The following is a 22,876-nucleotide window of genomic DNA, read 5'->3' on the forward strand; positions in this document are numbered from 1 at the left end:
CAGGTCTCTGCTGATTGGTCAAATGCCATGGTAGTGGGATCTGTGATGTAGCGCGATCTCTTCTGATTGGCTGAGTGAGGACTACAAGCTTCTTTATCTTACTGATGTGCAGCAGGGAGGCCATATGTAAAGTGTGCAGAAATTACCAAAAATACTCACTTGCCTATATTAACCGTATACTACCTTTCTGGGTAGACTGGCGTTTGCATGACCTCCCCATATTTCTGTGGATTTCCCCTGGCTGCTCTGCTCTAACCCAAAAAAAAAAAAACATGGACAATGGGCTCTCCGTTCCCACCATGCTCCTGGTTCAAGATTCAGAAACTGGTCACCTCTGCTCCTGACAGAATACTCATGTGACATTAAAGAAGGGGTCAAAAACAGAGGAGATTTTCTCTGGGTCTAAAATGTAAGCTTACCTTTGTCTTCACTTTTTTTTTTTTTTTTTTATATCACCTGCAGCTGCTTTTTGTTCGCACTAAAGATCATTTGCAGGATTAACGATGCAGTGCGCCGCCTTCAAGTGGTGGAATTTTACTTACAATTCTATTTTTTGCTTTATAGCCTTATTTATCAGACTTAATGTAAATCTCGATAGTGTGCCGGCTGCAGATAAAGACGTTTCATCTGAGAATTTAGGATATTTATTGCAGGTTTTTTCTCCATTCGAGCAAGAGGCATTTATTCGGGGAAAGGCTGCAGACTGTGTTGTAATTCATCCGTAATGCTTTTGTCACAGCCAAAACCATAACAGGGAATATGCTGTGCTCAGAAAGAGAGGAGTGAGACAAACTCGAGCTGTAATGGTGGCTTTAGATGGACCATTCAGAAATATTTCACTTGATAGAACTGTCTGCTTGTACCCGCTGTCAATTTGTAGGGCAAATGGGCAAAGAAAAAGGCTTTTGTGTTGCGGGGACATGAACAGCCATTACCACTTTGTCTCGGCTCCGTCCACAGCTCTGCCTCAAACCCTCAGGGGCTATCCGCATGTTGGCTGCACTGATTTTATCTGTGAATGGGGGCTCATGTGCTCACAAGGTTCAACGAAGTCACACTTTTCAAAGGCGTACAAAAGGCACACAGTATACAGGTTTTGCTTAGAAAAAAAAAATCATGAACGAAATGAGCTGTGGCGCATCCTTTTTGTGCTTTTGAATACACAATTACCACCTATGTTATGTAAATGTTCTATTTTTGGAGTCCTCGTTGTGATTGCTGGGAATTGACATGTACTTCCTGAAGACATTTTATTGGTAGACACTATGCATACTCTATCGTCAAATTTGTTCAACACATTCACACGTATTACATATTTGAAGTAGGCCAATTTAACCCCTTAACCCCCACCTTAAAGGAACAGGCCACCATTTTTACATACTGAGATATGTTCTTGCCTGAATTTAGACGAGTTGATACGTACCTGTCTGGTCTTTGTGCGTGCCCTCAGTCACGCAAAGCGACCAAAGATGTTAGCATTTGGCCTCTCCCAATGTATTCCTATAGCTCCAAATGGGGGTGAAGTTGGAAACTACCAAGCACAAAGACCAGACAGGTATGCATCAACGTGTCTAAGCTCAGGTAAGAACATATCACAGTGTGGAAGAACTGTCCGCCCTCAGTCACACAAAAAGACCAAAGATGCTGTTAGCATTTGGACTCTCCCTCCAAACGGGGGTGAAGTTAGAGGCGACCAAGCTCTTCCACGGGCACGCACAAAGACCAGACTGGTACGTATCAACTCGTCTAAGCTCAGGCATATCAAGAACATATCTCAGTATGTAAAAATGGTGGCCTGTTCCTTTAACTGAGTCTATTTTCTCCAGTTCAGCTTTACCCAAATCTAAACGCTTCTGGACTGAAGCCTGTTTAACGCCGCATTTGAAAGCTAAGACCCACAAAACTGATCGAAACAGATCTTTTTCCTTGCGTTGTTGCTGTGTTGTTGTCGCCTTTTTTTAAATCACATTTTTGTCACATTTTCTCCACTTTTTGTTGAGTTTTTGACAATTTTTGCTGCACTTTTATCATTTTTTATTGCACCTTCATCCTTTTTTTGGTCACTTTTTTTGTTGTGTTTTTGTCGCTTTTTTGTTGCTTGTTTGTTGATTTTTTTGTTGCTCTTTTGTGCCGTTTTTTTGGGTCATTATTTAATGCTCATTTTGTTGTGTTTACATCCTCATTTGCTTTTAATTTTTGTCATTATCTTGACAATCTTTTAGATTTGGGTTATGCCAAACAGGAGAAAATGTGCTTCGTTCATGTTGGGGGAGGCAGCGCTCATTTAAACCACCAGAGGGCAGTTGCACCCACCCACACATGAGGTTTCTGCATTGCCGTGGTGGTGGTTTGTACTGGAGCCACTTGAAGCATGCCAAAAGTCCCCACTCTAATGAATCTCTTGTAATTTGGATAAACACCCCACATTTTTCCGCATATGAGTAGTTGGATTAGACTGTCAAGTTTAAGAAAGTTGTTGTTATTGTGTACAGTATTTATGGTGTAATTAGCTAGACTTTGCAGATTCATTGGAAATATCCCAACTATCTGGATCAAACACACAGGATTGGCTCATGAAATTCACTTTAATATTAACGCGCACTCCCTCAAAGATCTATCCCATCGCAGCAGAATCTTCTCCGGAAGTGTGATACTGAACTCTTTAAAGAAGCCACATGTAAATAGCCCTTATAATAGCCCTCCTGGAGTCTCCGCCCACTGAGTTGTCCTGGGAAACACTAACAACTGTAAGAAAGTGCAGCCACTCTCTTGCGTCTCCGCGGACACAGTTTAAGAAAAGCGTCGGGGGCGCACACACTACGCGCACCGACCTTCTCCGCAACTTTGTCCAAGAACTGCGAAGCCTCCCAAATCCCATTCATTGGAAGGATTATTATCAGGCAATGTGTCCAAAAGCCGCCACTTCATGCTGAGCGTCATCTGTTGCCGCTTGAGGTAAGGAGGAGAAGTGCCTTACACTTGTGGCCTATTAACAGTATACAGTTGCATTGATGGGGCGTTTTCTGGAGACTATAAACGTAACTTAAAACCAAAAGTTGTGTAATAGCGCATTCGGGCTGTTTTTTTACGCGTTGCCTGGTAGCCATGACATCCTCATTGGGCGCAGGGCTGTATTAGTGTGGGAGCTTCTCGTGTTTCTGTGAACGCAGCGAGGGCGAGGAAGGACAATGTGGTGTGATAGAAATGTAACAGGATACAAAAGAGAGACGCGATTGTAGCCTAATCCACTGCATATCATTCTTAGGGAAGTAGAACACAAAAGATAAACACGCCATCATGAGATCGGCGTTGACCAATAGCCAAAGGCCAGAGGGATGTTGTAATAGTGAAGTTACAGAGTGTTTAGTACCAAAGGCATTTAACGTGCAAAATGCTGTGTAACATTTGTCTATAAAGATATTTTATTTTGCCCACACCCAGTTTAACTTTACCCATTTAAACTGACACACATGGGGGGCAAGATAATGCAGTACAAAAGCATCAGCTGATCTCACCACATGCTTCCATTTATATGGGAGGGAGGGTGTGCTCCCATGTAGGCCTTAAACAGTAGCCTACTAATTCATTTATACTCGCCTGACCTCACCCACTTGAACTTATTGAAAAGGGCAGGCAGACAAGGCAGTCGTGCTACTTACTGGTTTCCTATGCTTAAAAGTATCACTCTTAATTTGTGGAGTTAGTCATAGGCTTTTTTTTTTATGGGATGTGGCCTACTAAGTTGTAGTCCTTATGCACAGTTTTACGGTAGTCCTTCTGTCACTGGAGTAGAATTGTTTTTAATCAGTCCAGCTTTGCCTTGCTTTCTCTTTTTCCCCTGCCATTTGGACTATTTGGCAAACCTTTTAACTTCTACTGGAGCTAAAAAGTATTGATTTAAGATAATAGTATGCCTGTGCTGATTGAGTGCCATCTTTTCTCACTATCCCCACCTCTTGACTAAAAGGCCAGAGTTTCTTGGCCAAGAACTTGTGACAAAGAAAATCTTTTGCCACTGTGCTGGATGAGCTGAAAGGATTTACGGATTTGGACCATGTTTTATTGCTTTCCCGTCAAAGAAATGGGCCTTTATCTGCTGTCGGGGCAGGTGGATGACAAATACTGGACACGGTTGAAATCACAGCCTTCACAATAGTGGCTTGACCCTTGTGATTGTGTGCCCTCAAACTGCTTTTGTGACCGGCACACATCCGGCAGACCCGGCGTCAGGTAACCAATAGCTTCTCCATGTAAACATTGTGCCCTGTCAAAGCCTTTGTGTGAGCGGCAGTAATATGTAAGAAGTTAGAAGTTAACGGAGAATGGCTAAGGAAGCTGTGACTTAATCAATGTGAGGTCGAAGATAAGAATATGCATAAACAAAGGTGTGTTTTATTCACAGGAAGTTGGATTTCACTTTAATTGGTAATATTTAACTTTTATATGCAAAATTAAGGGTTCATTAAACTCTGACCTCACCCTTACTGTAATATTTAAACTGCTTAAGGAAGTTCACTTTATTGGGCAGAGGTTGAAGATTATATTGCTCATTAACTTTTTTTGTTTGGGTGTGTGTTTCTATTTTCCAAATACTTTGAAGGGACTATACGGAGTTTAAAAATGTTAAAATTATGTATTTTACTCCCCCCTACATGTTCCAGCCATGTCCTAATGTGTAGAATGAGCCCAGACCTATTCGCCACAACTGCCTCTGAAATCCTGCACTGTCACTCAAAAAGGCGTTAATTCGGGTCCGAAGTGCCGTCATGCACGAACTTAATATAGAATCTGCAGTTACGCATAAGGCCTGAGATGGCAGTAGTGAGTATACAATCACAAACTTACATCTAGCCCCTTTAAGTAACATTTGAAATTGTCTCTTTCCGTGGCAAAATGGGTCACATTGTAATCAGTATTGCGGCTTTGGCTTGTAACAGAACATTGCAAAGACTCATTTGCTTACTTCCACTCATATTTTGTGGAATATTTCATTAAACGTGGTAAAGTCAACTTATGTAACGTTTCTGAATTCTAAGTAATAAACCAGGACTTCCAAAGATACATGACATTGCAACAATCTGGAGTTTTTGGGCTTGCACTAGTAAACATCCTGCCATAACTGTGTTTTTTATTCTGTAGACTATCAGTCGGGGCCCCGCTAAACAAAAGCTTATTAGAGCGCCGCCTGTGTCTCTTCCAGCTGAGGCTTGTGAGCCAGTTCGAGCCAGAAATATGTATTTAGTTCCAGTACAAGAGACAAATGAAAGAGGATTGGTCCCCCATTGGAGTGCCTGTAAATTGCCACGAGGATTCCGCTGGCTCCACGCTCAGCCCAGCCAATTTCTCAACTTCACAAACCCCCTAATTTAATGATGATCGAGGATGCACACAGTGTCAGCCTTGTAATTACTCTGTATTTACTGTAGAAAGGCGGCATTAGAGGAAGTCTTACAGGTAGCAGCTCTCGTGGTGTTTTGCTGTGTGGGAGTTTTTATGTGCTTCTTTGTGACTGAATTCCCCGCTGATATCTACCGGTACTTGGCTCAGTCAGGAATCACTGGAATTCTTGCACCGCGCCAAAGAGCAAACGCACTGGTTGTTCCAAAACACGCCATAGCTGTTGCATTGTGTGTTTGTAGTGTCTTACAGCTTCTGGGACACACTTGCTTGTTAGCTTTCACAGTAGTGGTGTTATTTCTAAAAATTGGCCATATTTTGGAACTGTAATACTGGGGAAAAGGTGCAGCCTGGCACTCTATAAGGGTTGTGGAAAGGACCTGGCACAAACATTATAGTTGACTGAATAATATTTTCACTGCGTAATCACTGTCAGAGCTATGACATGGCTTGTGAATAAAACTTTTTATGTTTATTCGATCTTATGCTGATTAAAAATGTCATTACAAATTCAGTGGCATTTCTGCTTGGGAAGTCTTCCAAAGGGTCATTGCTCTGTGATTATCAGAAGTCTAAATATACTTTAAAGGAATTTCAAAACAAAACTGGGGTCAAAACTATCAAAAGGCTTGAGTGAAGACGATGGTGTGTAAATAACAAAGCCTTCTATAGTATGCTAAATCATGTGTTCATCAAAGCTGAAATATCAACAGCTTGATTTAAAGGGACTACACAGAGTTTAAAAATGTTAAAAGTAAGTATTTTCATCCCCCTACATCTTCCAGCCGTGTTATGTGTAAAATGAGCCCAGACTTATTCACCACCTCTAAAATCCTGCACTGTCACTCAAAAAGTTGTCATGCACAAGCTTAATATAGAGACTGCAGTTACGCGTAAGACCTGAGGGGGCAGTAGTGAGCATAAAGTGACCAACTTGCATCTAGTCTCTTTAAGTACAATATGACAGTATCATTTAGATCAGGGGTGGGCAATTAATTTTCATAAGGAGCCACATGAAAAGCCTGATTTGAGTCGGAGGGCAGCACCAACAATAACTGGAATTTATTCTGCTCAACTTTGTATATTTTGAATAGCTGATGCCGTTATTTAGTAAAAAATTAGCCATGTCAAGCCAAGGTCGCGCATGTGTGTACATCATGGAGGTTATTCAACTTTTTGGCCTCGTTAACTTCAACCATCGCACTGAAAGCACCTCTGTGCTTCCTTCAAAATGGAGTTTGTTGGAAATGAAGCGATGCACTAGCAGGGTCTCCAAGTTCCCTGGGTCCAAAATACTGTATATCGGGAGTGTATTGCCGGGGTCCATTAACAAAAGCTCCAAAATAAAAAAAATGTTTTGATTGGGAATATACTATTGAGGGGCAGGGGCAGACTGTCCATTTCCCACTTGACTACAATGTGTTATTTATATCCTGATCTTTCGTTATGTCAGTGCCCTCTGCTGGACACCTGTGGAATTCTTTCCTTTTTTTAAAAATTTAAGATGCCCCCTAGTGGCTGGAGTGAGCAATCTGATAATAAAAAAATAAATAAATCATAACTCCGCACAGGAATGGTCTAGAGACTTACTTTTTTTTAGAGACTTCTGAAATTATGCCCTACAAGTAGTGGGCCGAATCATCTCGCGGACCGGATGTGGCCCGCAAGATGTATTTTGCCCAGGTCTAATTTAGATCATGGATTATGCTTTTATTGTGATACTTTAAATATGGATGCTATCTTTTCTGATACAGATAAATAATATTGTACGGTTTTATATGAAGTCTTATAACCCATTAAGGACCACTAGAGTGTTTTAAAAGCAAAACAAGTAAGAGCCACCTGATGTGTGGCCCTAAGCCCCACCCCTCCTCTGACATCAGCCTTTGATCTGCCTACTGTCTGTGTTAGCACAAAGCCATATTTAGCTCAGTGTAATCAGTGCACTGAGCGCTCACATGCCCGCTGCTGAGGATACCTGCCTAGTGTAAACACACCTGCCTTTTCTGATGGACTCAAAATGAACTTAATGTGCACCTGAGCCCGTCTGCTCCGAGCCACCGCCTGCCAACTCACTGCGGGTAAGGTTTCGCCTGCCACCTTCATAAGGCCTAGTTTGGAGGAACTAAAATTAAGAATCATTTTAAGATTATAATAAACGCAGCATAATTAAACGTAGGAATTGTTTAGTACCTTTGTACCTCTGTGTTTTTTCGTGATTTTTCTCTTGGGAAACGCTCCTCAGGGCAAAGTCTGATGCATGCACCTGCAGTGTGTGGCAATGTCTGCCTCACTGATAAGCTTCATGGTTTTAATAACAACGTGTCTGCCCATGTGAATCCACTGTTAAATTACATACTAACTGATTACTAATTGATACTAATTGTTGATTAGCAGTAATAGTAGTATATCTGACACTTTTTTAGTAGTTTAGTGTGCCATTTTGTTTCATTTCTTTTTGTGGTGAAAGTTGCTGCTGTTTGCACTTCCCTTCAGTGCAAACAGCGTGGTGAAATCAAAAGGAAATAGCCACAGAAACTGAATTGTGTCATCTGGTGATTAATTCGTTTAGACCCCAGAGAGGTCAACAGTGCAGGGAAGGCACACAGAATGTCCTGCATTTTTATGGGTAAATGAGAGTTTCTTATTGACCAGCTCGACATGCCTTCACTTCACTGACTCACACTAACGCAATTCTTTCTTTGTGTGGGGTCAGTAAGGCTCTTTGACATAGGCCTTTATCCCCTCTATATTGATATGTCAGGCTACATTAGCCTTTTTATAGTTCTTGTGGCATTAGATTTAACAATTATTTAGTGTTCAAATACCGGTATATGTTTTTTTTCCCTGCTTCATGTTTCAGCTGCTAATTGCATCTAGCCCTTCAGGGTAAGGCCTGCAGTTTGAAGCCAATACGTGTCAAGCAGCCAAGTAAAGAAAACATCTAAACAAAAAGAATGGTCAAAGTGGATACTGAAAATAAGATAGAAATGAACATTGTGAATCTGATTGTTGTGGCAGTTTTACATTTAAACCACTGCATAATCCAAATGGACTGCATTATTGTCAATTGTGCAATCCACAAACTAAAAAACTAAACTAATATTTTAACAGCAGGTATTTACTTGTAGACCGTTAAAATCAAATCCTCTTTCTACAGATTGATCTCTTTTGTGCTAATTTCCTCCCTCCTTTGTCTTTGCTTTTAAATTCAAATGTTGATTTTCTCAATAATATGGTTCTGTAGCTAGTTTTTGTGGAATGATTCCAGCGAAGCTACATATAGATTTTCCGGCTGTGCTGTATAGAAGGTGAGCTCCACATCACTTTTAGTGCTGTTATCTTTCAGACAGTGAATGGTGCCCTGCTGATTCTGCAGTCCAAGTTTTTACAGCAAGGAAAGTTACAAATACATAGCTTTACAGTTTAATATCATAAAGTTTGTTCCGATAAGTAATTAAGTGCTGTATTTGTCATTATAGAAAGGTACAACGAAAATGCAATGATCATATGAAGGCTTAATAATAATGCCTTACACGTGTATTGTGCTTTACAAGCCTGTATTGCCAAGTTTCTCAGTACTACACTGTCGTCATTAATAATTCACTCCATGCTCGGTGGTGGTAAGCTATTGTAGCCACAGCTGCCCTGGAGTAGACTGACGGAAGCGAGGCAACCAGTCTGTGCCATCGGCCTCTCCGATCACCACTAACCACTCACTCACACACTACATTCACCCAGGCTTCCTGGTGTGACCCAAGCGGTCTCCCATCCAAGTACCAACCAGGTTAGTAGTAGTGAGCTGCAGTGACTGCAGGCCGCCACTGTGGACCTTCCTGACCAGCATGTTTTAGTGGTCAGGGGAAACCAGAGGAAACCTACACAGGGGAGAACATGTGAAGTAGTAAAGCAATTCAGTCTTGCTTAGGAGGACTGCCAGTTATGATGATATGTCCCCTAGATGGACACCATAGAGAACAAGTTTAACGGCTTATCAGTCTACCCCAGGGCAGCTGTGGCTACGAACATAGCTTGGCACTACCAAATATGATGTGAATGAATTTTGCACAAAATTGTAAAGCGACTTTGAGCGTCTGGAAAAGCGGAATGTAAGACTAATGCATTATAATATTCTTTATGCATGGCCCTAAACCCTTATAGTTTATAATTTAAAGTTGTATAACTTATTTTTATCTAAACTCAGTGTTGCATGTTTTTATGTTTAATGTTGCAGGTCTCCACCGAGAAACAAATCCTAGTTTGTGAACCTGTTTACAAACAATGGATAACAATACAAACTATTCTGATAATTGTTATTATTATTATTATTATTATTATTATTATTATTATTATTATTATTATTGATATTCTCATTATTAGTAATATTAATATTATATATGGAATTGAAAAAACAAAGATTGCAATCCTAATATTGGGCAAACACTTGTATTTAACTGTTAAGTTGTGCGTTATACGATAAACGCCTCAATTACATAACCACAATCATCTGAACTCAGAAAACCATGAATAACGAGCCTCCATGTTTTGGTGCTATGGAAATATAGTGGGCATCAGAGCAGGGGCGGGGCACTGATCAAGGCTTCAGCACTGATTACAGGCCGAGCCCCATATTGTGTGCCTCGCAATAAGATAATGCTATCTGGGCCCACAGGTATTTGGTTTCAGTGGAGAGGGTAATAACTGTCACCAAACACTGAGGAGAGCTTTCATCCCCCGTCCCGCTGTTGTCGGCCAGCGTTTGTGTTCAGGCCCTGCACAGAAGAGGCTTTTGTGTGAGGGGGTGAGGTCGCGTCACCACAAGGGCCTCATATCTGCCCATAGAGACAATCGCAAGGTCTGATTAAATCAAACTGCCGTGACTATCTAAATGGTTGTCAACAAGCTGTGTCCGAGTGACTGTGCCGGCGTTGTTTCTCTGTTGTGATGTTACTCGGACTATTTTTGCTGTGCACCAGAGAGGCAGATGATAAAGCACGGGGCTGCGTGCATTGGCTCTCTCTGGGACGTTCAGCTGGGGGTGAACCATGCACCGTAGACTTTGCTTAGTAACTAGTGGTTACTGTGGAATGGGGATGGAGGGGGTCTGCTCTGAATGAGGCCAAACAAACCTCTGTTAAACATCAAACCATATTGGGCCTCTTATAGTTATTCAAGTGGCAGCAATAGCACTTGACTTGAGAACCTTTGTGCAACATGTTTGGCCTTGTGGTGATGAATGTGTGAGAGTTATTCCCATTATATCTAAATCAAACTCATAATACAGGTCAAGTCAAGAAAATTAATGTGAAGCTATGGCGATTTGATTAGGTCTGAGCACCCAGCATAGCGTAATTGTTCTTGATGACTAAATCCATTGATAACCTTTAAAAAATAAGTTCAGCCAAAAAGGCAAAATGTGTTAAGGCTGTGTGTCACATTGTTATCATTTGTGTGCAAAGGTGAGGTGCACATGTCCTCTCTTCCTGCACCATCTCCTTAGGCCAGTCTCTTTTGTTATGATCTGGTTTGGTGTCGGGTGACAGCTTTTCACCACGTTAGCACCTACTTTAATGGGATACAGGAGGAAGTAAACCAAGGTAGAATGCTGTACACAATGTGAAATACAATATGATTTCTTTTTAATCATGCAATTAAAGCTATAGTCTTCTGAGCAAGGTTCTAAATATTCTCCTTCCTAAGTTTCGATGTTCATATTTTGTTCTTATCTTGAAAATGGCCTTAGACATTCTCTTGGAATGTTAAACACGAGCGCACTGATGGTCCCAGTTAAATATAGCCAGTCTGAACTTTATTTCCTATGCAGATGCGAGTTTCTTGATAAGATCAGTTGAAAGCTATTCGCCAAAGTGCAGCGTGATAATGGCCTTGTAAATGACTAAAATGGCAGTGCTATGCTGTAATAGTCACGTACATTTTTGGTAAAAGCCATTAGGTCAGGTGCTACTCGCTTTAAATGCAGGGTTCTTAGAGTCACTTTGTTTGGCATTCCACTTTCAGACTTTGACTTGGTAAAAGCCGGGACCTTTTTTTTTTTTTTTTTTCTATTTCAATCTTTGAGCAACAGCAAGACCCTGACCTGCTTTCATTTCAGTAGTTTGAAGAGATGTGGCCTTTGAACTGGACGCAGCTGTTACATAAAGAAGTGGCCTTAATGCAGGAGATGTATTGGTGCCATAGACCAGTGGCTTTCAACCCTTTTTCCTTAAAGCCCGCCTGCCCGCACTGGAGTCATGCCCCCGCCAAAAACCGTGGCCCCACAAATACATCAAAACATGAAGTAATTTCTACACATTTACTGCAGACATACAGTATATACAAAGTCTGCATTTGTAGAATTTGTATTGTTTATTTGGCTTAACTAGCTTTACTATTTTTTTTTTATGGGGGGGGGATATGGAGCCACAGCAATGCAATGTTATGATAATGTAAATGACATGACATGACTTTTCACAGTTTTTTTGAGCTCCCGATCAGATTTTTCAACGTTTCATGCTGGCTGATACTGATCCGATACCGATCTGACACAGTCTTTTCATATCATATTTTCATAGGCTAATATATATTAGATATAATGTACTAATATATGTTATATCAATTGTAATGATAAGGATAAATTGTAGACCTATTGCATATAACAGTAGTTGCACCAACTTGACAGTCTGTTACAGCCCTATGCTTTTCTATGAACATATTACTGAAGTTTAATTTAGAAGGCAATGTTGGGTATAGGAAGTAAACTGTATTATTTTTTTCTAGAAACAATACAAGTCTTTGTAGCCGTGCTTTTAAATTGTTTTTGACACGTGTAAAGTCCCTAGTGGTTCCTATATTATAGTAAAACTTTTGGATTTGCCCTTAGCCACTATGGGGGTATCGCGGTAATGCCCCCGGTACTTTAATGGTACTTGTTTTTTGATACCGATGCCTGTGAACAGTACTTTTTTCAATATCCTTTGCCAAAAGTGCAGACAGAGTAAAGGGACCATATTACAGTAATGCAATGTCAAGATCTTAAAGGAACAGGCCACCGTTTCCATACTGAGATATGTTCTTAATATACTGAGAGATGTTCTTACCTGAGCTTAGACGAGTTCATACGTACCTGTCTGTTTTTTGTGTGTGCGCTCAATCACGCAAAACGACCAAAGATGTTGTTAGCATTTGGCCTCAGCTAGCATATTCCTAAAGCTCCAAATGGGGTGAAGTTAGAAGCGACCAAGCTCTTCCACGGGCACGCACAAAGACCAGACAGGTACATATCAACTCGTCTAAGCTCAGGTAAGAACATATCTCGGTATGTAAAAACGGTGGACTGTTCCTTTAAAGGGGGTCATGTGTCAAAAGTGTGAGCCTTTAAAAGCATTGGACTGGTGGTAGTCAAGCTCTTTTTCATTTAGTGCAAAAATGAAAAGAACCCCACCAACAATAAAACTAATCCAGACCATACATGTTGGTCATTTGCAAAGCGGCCAAAGAGTTGGATGGAACAAACATGAATCTTCACATTGTTCTTCTCATTGTATTATTCTCTCTTAGTATATCACAGTAACCACACAGAGTGTGCCTGCATGCACAAGTCTCAATAACATGCTGAGTAAATACTCTATTGCACAGTCAGGCTATTATGGTAATCTTTATTGGCAGCAGGTCAGCCGTAGACGGATTAATCGGTGTTTACGTCTTCTATAGAAAAGACTCCCATGCCCAGGAGAGGAGCCATAGAGTGTTGTGCATCTGCTGTATGCTCATGTTGGGAAATCCTCTGTCGATGAGTGTGAAGTGAGTAGAAGACAGCCAGATTAATGAGTTGTGAAGCTAATCCCGTTCATCCTTCCATTCACGCTGCCGTCACATGGCTGATATAGTCTCTTTTGCCAGCCCGGGACCTGGGCAAAACCATAATAGCTCCATTCACAGGCCTAACTCTGCATATCAGTACCCTATCCCACTATTGAGCGGCTTTTATCTCTTGATTTATTGGCTCATTGGTGATGGTCCGGCACTTAAGCGTGGCCCGTGCCCTCCTTCTTTGTGTCCTTTCTGCAGCCAGGAAGTGAAAAAAATCCTCTTTTAAAGTTCAAAGGCAGTTTTTATCATAATACAGACTCTAAGGAGCTTGGCTGAGGCCCGGCTGTCCCCAAGAGTTTTAGATGGAGTTAATGGGTTGTGTAATCCCCATAAGCAGGTGTCGGGAGGCACCAGGGTTTTCTAGAAGATGTTATTTCTCAAAAGTTGTCTGTTAAAGATGGGAAAGTCAGCACTGGTTATTAGCTTAATAATAATAATAATAATAATAATAATAATAATAATAATAATAATAATAATAATAATAATAATAATATAATATTTATCAAGAATGGAAAAAATAGCCATAGTTCACATTGTCATATTGTGTACAACAACTAAACTGCATCAGTAAAGTCAAGTAAAGAGTTTGTTTGTCATTGTACAACTAAATTGCGTAGAATTTTTAGATTGTCAATACAATCCTCCCGTGTGAGGATTGTATTGACAACCATCGTAATAAGTGCAATACTAAACTTGTGTCACAATACAGAGCTTTAGTGCTCTACTTCTTTCACTGCCAATAGTGGCCAAAAGTGATCTTGTTATGCCCGGACCGAAGAGGGAGTGTTGTATATAGATGCATTTTGACAGAATTAAAATAATGACCTGCAGCCGTTTCTTTGGTAACTGACTCAAAAAGCCAACAGTTATTTTTTTAATTAATATACAGGTGACTCGATAATCAAACTTTTAAAGAAGTATTTAGTATAATCTAAATAGAAATGTGTGTGGTTGCAGAGAGACATTAATAGATTACACAGATGATTAACTAGTTTCTGAAAGATCAAGATACAGTGGAATAGTTGGTAAAAGCCTTATCGAGTGTTTTTTCAACAACGATGTAAAATCAGCATGAACCAAATAGAGCATTATTTATTACATCGCTTCCTGTAACCTCTGAATCAGAGTTTGTAAGAGCAAAGGTCTTGTGTAATTTGGGGCAAAACCATCTGTGACAAACAGTTCTGTCCCACACACTTCTGCAAATCAATACAGTAACAGGACTAACAGCGACGCCTGACTGCAACTGCAGCACCTATGGCAGTTTCTATGGTGAACTCTCTCTGAACATAGCAGGTCATTTGTAATGAAGAAAACTCACACGTGTGATGTAGCACATTTTACTTCACCTTGAAATATCAATTTAAAATAGAGACCTTGAGAGCTAATAATAGAAGTGTCAGTTTCTACAATTTGAAAGAAATAGCTCAACTCAGACTTTCTTCACATCTAATGACAAATTGGTGTTGATTTGCCCCTCAAATTTCTCACTCTATCATCAGGCAGCCTACTTTATTGTGTAAGCTTGTGACTTGTGTAAATGTAGGGTGATGCTTCAAGCTGCAGAGCATCCATACTGGTAGATTAATGATACAAGAGAGCTCCCCAGTTTTGGAAAAATGTCTGTAATTGTGAGGTTTTATTTTTTACAATTGCGATCAGAGTGCACCGGGCACATTTTAAACATGTCCTGGGCATTAGCATTTGAGAGAAGAGTGTTATATATGAACTGCATAGAATCATATGCATTGTAATATAGTTTTTCACACAGCTACTGATCAAATGATCTGGGGTTGCTGCAATTGGTCAGGTCTAGGTTCAGCAACACTAAGTGCCAAAAGAATGAGACCAGCTGACTGAACACCTTGAATGATCAGGTTATTCCATCAATGGATTATTACAAGATGACAATGCCAGGATTCATCAGGCTCACATTGTGAAAGAGTGGTTCCGGGAGCATGAGACGTCATCATCATTTTCGCACATGGATTGGCCACCAGATCCTTTGAGAATCTTTGGGATGTGCCGGAGAAGGCTTTGCACAGTGGTCACAGTCTCCCATCATCAATGCAAGATCTTGGTGAAAAATGTACGCAACATTGGGCGGAAATAAATCTTTTGACATTACAGAAGCCTAAGTCTAACAAGCGTGTGACCTTTCTTTTGTGGCAATTTTTTTGGGTCAGGCAGTTTATAATAACACCCTATAAAACAGCATATCTAGTTTACAGACAGAGGGCCATATGTTAAGGCGCTGATGGTCAGAATCACAAGGCTAGAGGATTCACCTATTGTACATGTTTTTAGTTGTAGGGGAAACCGGAGAACCCGGAGAAAAGCTACGCAGACTCAAGGAGAGCATGAAATCTCCACACAGAAAGGCCTCATCCAGGTGGGAATCGAACCTGGGACGTTCTAATTGTGAAGCACTAGCACTAACCGCTGCGCTACCGTGCTGCCCGATGCTAGCTCAGATGGTTGCCGCGCTTCCATCAGTCTACCCAAGGGCAGTTGTGGCTATAATAGTAGCTTGCCACCACCAAGTACGGGATGATTGAATAATGAAGTGTTGGCCAATATTATGATCATATTATCTAAAAACTGCAGCCTTTGCCTTATTTGCAATTAATCAGATGCAAACATTCAAATTGCAATAGATCTAGTTGCTGTGTGGTAAAGTATATTTTACAAAATTTTCTGTGACTCTGTTTATATTGTTAAAATGTGGTCAAATCAGTTATTGAAACCTTATTTGACATTACGTGGCTGTCCGATCAGTGCATGCTGTGAAGAAGTTGGTTTGTGCCCACGGCAGTTGAGCGAAGAGGATTAGACTCCTGGGTATTATTAGAGTCGCTGATTATCCCCTTACCTGATCCGCCTAATTCTAGCTCCAGCCTATTTATTTAGCCGAAAAGTGGAAAAATGTTTGGATTGGGCCTCAGAAAGCGAATTGGCCTTTCCTCGCTCTGGTGCTCTGTGCAGTCTAACATTGACTCTCCCGGTGTTCTCTGCTGAACTCATTAGGTCCTGGCCTTTAGCCGCCGCCTCCCCCGCTGTGGGCTTCATGTGATTAATGCCCTGCTGACCACTGAGGCCGGTGGCAAGGACTTGTTTTAGAGCCAGGGAACAGCAAACAATAGAAAATTGTCTTCCCGAATAACTGAGGAGAATGCGCTCTCTCAAAGCCGAACATTCCTCGGATTCAATGATAAATGTAAGCAAGCCAATGTCTCTTCAAGAAAGTTCAACACAAAGGTTTCCATCCCATTTGTCCTCAAGTCTGTGGCTGTAATAGGTTTGTTTGGATGTAATTACACACCCGCTGCCTCTGACCTTGTGCCCAGAAAACGGCTTTGAGGACTGCGTCTCAGACTTGAAGAAGGGGAATCAAACGTGAACATGAGCTGCTAAATCCTGCCAACTGATCTAGCTGGCATTAGCCCTTGAAGTAGAGGCTAAGTTGTGTTTTATGTGTGCAAAGAGTTTGTTGATTTCATGGTGTGTAGCCCAGGCAGTCCACAGATTGGCCAGCGAGAGCTCGTATATGGGTATAATTGGTAGTTTTCTAACTTTTTCCCAATGCGGCATGTAGTGTTTTGCTCTGCCTATAGCTTCCGTGTGCACTGTTAACCTCCCAGAGAGTGCTGGGAAGCTGCCAGGGCAAAGCTTAAGTGTCACCTTGTTGACAGCTATGTTCTGTTGATGCAAGCTGATGTACTATGCTGGGCTTAGTAGGTTTTGGATAGAATCGTTTTGTAAATTGTTTGCCATAGCACACCTTGTGAATGCCTGCTCTTGACAGTTCTCAAAAGCCAAGCAGGGATAGGCCTGAGGAGTACCTGAATGGGAGACAGTGAGGAAAAAACAGGTAGTTGTGAGTGGAAGGCTGGTGGCAGATGTTGCTTGGCGCCGATGTATGCAGCCGTGCTTCTGTCAGACTACCCCAATTAATTCATTATTATACCTTTAAAAACTGTGCTTTGTGACCATGTCTCATACCCTACACACTTTCTATTAGTGATGACTATTATGTTTGTAATATTATGGATGATATAACATGCTTTTTTTTCCTTTCTTTTTTTTCAGCGCCCAGGGACATGAAACTCAGTCCACAACAAGCTCCACTATATGTAAGTAATAAAACAGTAAAACATGTTGTTGCGAATGTTAATGCATGTTAAACAAATCAAAGTCAGAATGGATATTTAACACAACTATGACTAACCATTGCAACAGGCTGTGACCTGAAGCAGTTGAGTCGCTGCTTATGTGTAAGGCAAGGCAAGTTTATTTGTAGAGCACAATTCATACACAAGGCAATTCAAAGTGCTTCACATTTGCATAAAATTACAAGAAAACAGATAAAATCAATAAAACATCAACATAAAATTAATCAATAACAGTAAAAGGCAAGAGTGCAGATAAGATGCTTTCAGTTGTAATATGCATGGGTAAAAAGAACTGTCTTCAGCCTGGATTTGAACATTGTCAGAGTTGAGGCCTGTCTCACGTCCTCATGAAGACTGTTCCAGATTTTAGCTGCATGAAACTGAAACGCAGCCTCACCGTGTTTATTATTGACTCTCAGAACCACCAGGAGACCCCTCCCTGAAGTTCCCAGGGCCCGAGATGGTTCATACGGCTCTAACATGTCAGAGATGTACTTCGGTGCTAAACCATGAAAAGACTTGTAACAAGCAGAGCTGTTTTAAATTCTATTCTCTGAGTGACAGGAAGCCAGTGCAGAGACTGGAGCACTGGACTAATATGGTCGTATTTCCTGGTTCTTGTCAAGCCTCGAGCAGCAGCGTTCTGGATGTACTGCAGCTGTTTGACAGCTCATTTAGAGATGCCAGTGAGCAGGCCGTTACAGTAGTCTAACCTGCTGGAGACAAATGCATGGTTTTGGTGTATCACCTCAGAGTCTCCTAACTTATGTCTGTAGACTCCACATACATATCATTAAATATGTAGTAGGGCCAGCCAACTAGTTCAGTTTAGTTGAGCCTTTTTTGGCGGCACGGTAGTGCAGCTAGAGAGTCTGGGTTCGAGGCCCACCTGGGCGGGGCCTTTCTGTGTGGAGTTTGCATGTTCTCCCAGTGTCTGCGTTGGTTTCCTCCGGGTACTCACTAAAAACATGTGCAATAGGCCAGGATGAATGATGTGTGTGTCTGAATGCTTGGTGGTGGTCAGAGGGACCGCAGTCGCGACAGGGGGAGACTGAACACCACAGACTATGGGGGAATGTACAACTGTCTCATGTAACACGCTTTGTGACTATAGCCCCATTTCATCAGCACTAGACCAGTATGTGACTTCTTCTTCTTCTTCTTCTTCTTCTTCTTACAATTTGCTTTTTTAGCTTCCATAATAATTTACACACTCTCTTTTTCTTAAAAATGGTTAATGGTCTCAACTTATTTAGCGCTTTTCTACCTTGATTAGGCCCAAAGCGCTTAGAGCACTGTGACTGTCACAGTTGGTAGAGAACATCGGTGATAGTGAGAACCACAAAGAACTTAGGGCGAATAGATCTTTCCACAGTTTTGAAATCCGGGACCTAATGCATTCATGATGGCCCTTGTTTATTTGATTATGAGTGTAGACATGTATATTGACACTTTCCACTTTCTCTGATTACGACTAATTGACAAAGTATTATGTTGACATAATGAAAAGATCTGACAGCCCAGAGTAAGAAAGGGATTAGCCGAAAAACAAATGTCATTATCAAGTGACCACCACACACAGATTAGACCCAACAGCAGGACACCTGGGTGGTCTCTGGAGGAGCCCGGTCAGGTGGTTCAGGTGGAACAGGTACAGCATGTGGCTTAGGCCGTTTCTGGTTGCTGAACTTCTAACCATTTTCTTCTGAATTTCAGTGATCCACATTACAAAGGTTATCTCAGTAGTTTGAAATCACAGCTTCCATTGTTACGTGAGAGTGGTGCAGTGACTGAGTGGTCTTGCCTTGTGACAAGAGAGTGCAGGGTTCTAGTCCTGGACCGTGCAGGGCCTTCCTGTGTGGAGTTCACATGATTTCCCCATGCCTGTTTAGGGTTCCCCACTTTACCAAATTCCACTTCCACATGCTGGTCAGGTTGGCTCATACTCTCAGACCGGTTCAGGACTAAACCATATGATCTAAATATTTCCTCGTACAATTGTAAAATGGCAGTGAAAGCATTTTACCTTTACTTTACCTTACCTTGTTTGAATCTTATTTTCTATGTAATGGATAAAGTTAATGGTCAACTGGTGACATAAAGGGATATATCAGGATTTTTGACATAGGGCCTCATTTCCTAGTTATCCAGAGTGTTATATATATGTATTTTTTTTTAATTCATGCCGTCCTTATATTTGAAGAGTTTAGTGGTGCAAGGTTAGTGCTAGGGTAGCGTTAGGTAACTAGTAGCCTGCATTAAAAACAGTCTGACTCAAGCACAGGGCACCTCAGGCAAATCACTTATAGCACCAGACTACCGATATAAATGTCTGTGTTGACTGACAAATTTTTGAAATATGACCATTTTGTGTTTAAAAAGAACTTATGTTTGAGCAGCATCAGCTTCCTGGTTGTAATCTACGCAGTGGCGGAGTGATCTGCTAGGTTACCGGATCTACAGTAGTTTGTTTACCTGCGGAGGGGCATTACTTCATGTGGAATTCACAAAAGAGCTTTCTACAAATCAGATATGGCAACGTATATGGCAACAAGAGGTTTTTAATGCAGGCTACTAGTTACCATAGACATACACTAGTCTAGCACTAGTGTAGCACCACTAAACTCTTCAAATATAACGACTGCATGAATTAAAAAACATATCTCTCCAGAAATCAACAATACTCTGGAAAACAAGGAAATGAGGCCCTTTGTCAAAAATCCTCAAATATCCCTTTAAAGATTTTTTTATGCATTGGATGTCATGCCATGACTGAAATTAATACTAATCCTTTTGTATTATAGAACTCATACAAACAAACAAAAAAATCATCAGAATTAAGTCATTGACCCCCATGGTAAATGTGTTTTGTTACAGGTATTGTAATATCCTTTGCAATAAAAAATAAAATAAAATAGTAATATTGTTAAGTAAATAAGTTTCTTCCGAGTGACATCACACCATGTTGAAGAGCCTAAGGTTGAAATTGACGTAGTGCTAAGAATGCTATAGTAGTAACAACTGTAACTCTGTAATTCTTGGACCTTGTTCATCTCTGGAATTCCTGGGCCCATCCATATAAAACAAAAACTGCTGTACAAAATAATATTCCAAAGCATTTGCATGATGTTGGTCAGTCGAAAGGACTTTCAGCCGACTAAGAAATAGATCCACAAATCCGCCAATTTAATCTTACGTAAGTAAGATCAAGTTAACGTAAGTAAGATTAAATTGGCGGATTTGTGGATCTATTTCTTTCAAAAAACAGTGTGTCTCCTGTAAAGCTGTATTGGCCTCTTCCCTCCACCTGAAAGTTTGACATAATCAAATTCTATAATGCAAAAACAGCATATTTAATCAGGATATAACAAAATATGATGAAGTGTTCACAATAAGGTAGGATGTACAAGGGGCAATTATGTCGTGTAACTTCTGTGCCTCTCAGTGGAACAAGCGCAACAGTAACAATCTGTCGCTGAACAAGCTCTTGCAGCTGACCAGCACATTGCAGAGCGAGTGGGAGAGAAAGCCAAGAATTGTCTGATTGTGGACAACAAACAAAGAAAAGCTTTACTCCATGAATATCTGTACATTTATCTCTCATTGGGACTTTCTATCATACCAGCGATTTTCAATTTTGTCGATTAGACTGGGTTGATGCAGGTGAGAGTTGATAGAAGCGTAATGTCCTCAACTATATCAACCCAGTCCAGTTGACGATACTGACAACAAATCAAACATCTGTAACAACAAATTTATGGATGATTTACCCCTTGACTTCTCAATGCAACAGGCACAGTCAAGACCCATCAGTCTTTACATTTTAGCCACTGCTTTCAGCCTTAGATACTTTAGCTCATGAAAGAGTGCTTGACCTGGATATTCTATAATCAAATTTCCTTCACGCAAATGTTTAGGTTATGATATGTCCACAAATACCGGTAGTTTATTCTGATTCACCGGGCGAAGGACGGTAATGAGCTTTTCAACGATAAGTGGCTGCTGCAAAGAGAACAAACATGTTATTTACATTCTTGCCTTTCAGTGTAGCATATAATTACGTGACCAGCTTGCTATGGAATGAGCATCTTGTATAGACAACATGCCCATTCACACAATAATGCATTTAGATGTAAGTGTCAATGTCATCTTGAGAAATAAACTGTGCCATTAGTACGTCATGTGCTTTGAATGTTAGCCAGTAAATAACAGCAGCACCACCATACATTATTCATTTGGTTATAAAACAGACTACAGATTATTGCACCCTGTAAATGTTGCCGAAAGATACTTCGAAAAGGAATTTGTGTTGTTTACTGTGAGCGGACTTGCCTCTCATTGCAACAAAAATAGAAAATAAAAAGTAACTGTGTCGGTGTCCAGCTAGTCATTAGGGCCAGGTTTGGTTGTGTTTGGAGCTTTATGACGGTTCAGTTGCTCTTGTGTGACAGCAAGACATAACCTTAAATTCACCCTGTACAGTATAAAGTTCAGCGTTTGCATTAATGAACTGAGAAACTATACATTGTTGCCACAGAATGTGTAGAGAAGGCTTCACTTATAAAAGAGGGGGTGGAATGGGGTCCACACACCCAACTGTTCTTTTGAAGCCGCTAAAAAGCTGCCTGTTCCCCGGTGAAGCTCCATGATTAGCAGGTCAATGCCTCAGCAGGTCACTTTGTTAAGTACCTATTACCCGCCGAGAGCACAGCCATGCTACAAAGCTAAAGACATCCATTTGTGTACATGCCAGGCTGCTTTTGAACCCCTGGTAGCCTGAATCAACCCAGACACATGTGGCTTAATAGTTCTACCATTATTATCTCCTGTGTGCAATCATTACAATGTTCAAGTGCAAATGACGGGTTTCTGTTTATTGATTACGCCGGTAAAGTGAAGTGGTACCTTTATGAAGAAATTAAGAAAACAAAACGTAATTCTAAATAAAATAAGTGACAAAGGAAGACAATTTTTCAAGGATAGAGCTGGGACTCTACCATGGCCCATGCACAGTGGTATTTACGCTATTAAGGTATATATTTCAGCAAAATCTTAAATACAATTGTTTTCACTACGTTCTGGTGAATCTATCCTGTCATTGAGGGCCATTCGTTTGTTGGTTTATTAGTTTCCCTTCTGATTTTAATTTAACAAATAGAAGTGTCTCCTCACAGCAAATAATTGTTCAAATTTCAGCAAATAAGTTTGTCGTCGAACCAATCTCAGTTGTTTGTTTGCATAGCAGTGCAAAAAAGAAAAAAAATATCTCTGCTCAAAATCCTTTGATTCAATAATTCATATCTTTCATCTCTCATTACGTGGCGTCTGTTAATTCAGCAACGTTCTGCACTGTTTTTAGTCCACTGATTTAAATTTTTTTTTTTTTTAACTCCACTCCAAGCAATGCAAACCTTAAAATGAATTCAAGGGTCAACTAA

The 22,876-nt window shown here is 40.7% G+C and overlaps 1 protein-coding gene across 6 annotated transcripts in view; it reads left to right on the forward strand.

Moving 5' to 3' along the window:
* Positions 1-2,794: 2,794 nt before the first annotated feature.
* The window catches only part of akap13 (A-kinase anchoring protein 13), a 71,419-nt gene continuing 51,337 nt past the window's right edge, over positions 2,795-22,876 (forward strand). For all 6 annotated transcript variants that reach the window (XM_079555873.1, XM_079555875.1, XM_079555877.1 and 3 more), the window contains exons 1-2: positions 2,795-2,955; positions 17,356-17,399. In XM_079555873.1, coding sequence (XP_079411999.1) covers positions 17,367-17,399 — 33 coding nt within the window. In that variant the 5' untranslated portion in view covers positions 2,795-2,955; positions 17,356-17,366. The remainder of the gene's footprint in view (positions 2,956-17,355; positions 17,400-22,876) is intronic.

Source organism: Gobius niger (assembly GCF_951799975.1).
Source record: "Gobius niger genome assembly, chromosome: 4".
In the NCBI taxonomy this organism is placed as follows: domain Eukaryota; kingdom Metazoa; phylum Chordata; class Actinopteri; order Gobiiformes; family Gobiidae; genus Gobius; species Gobius niger.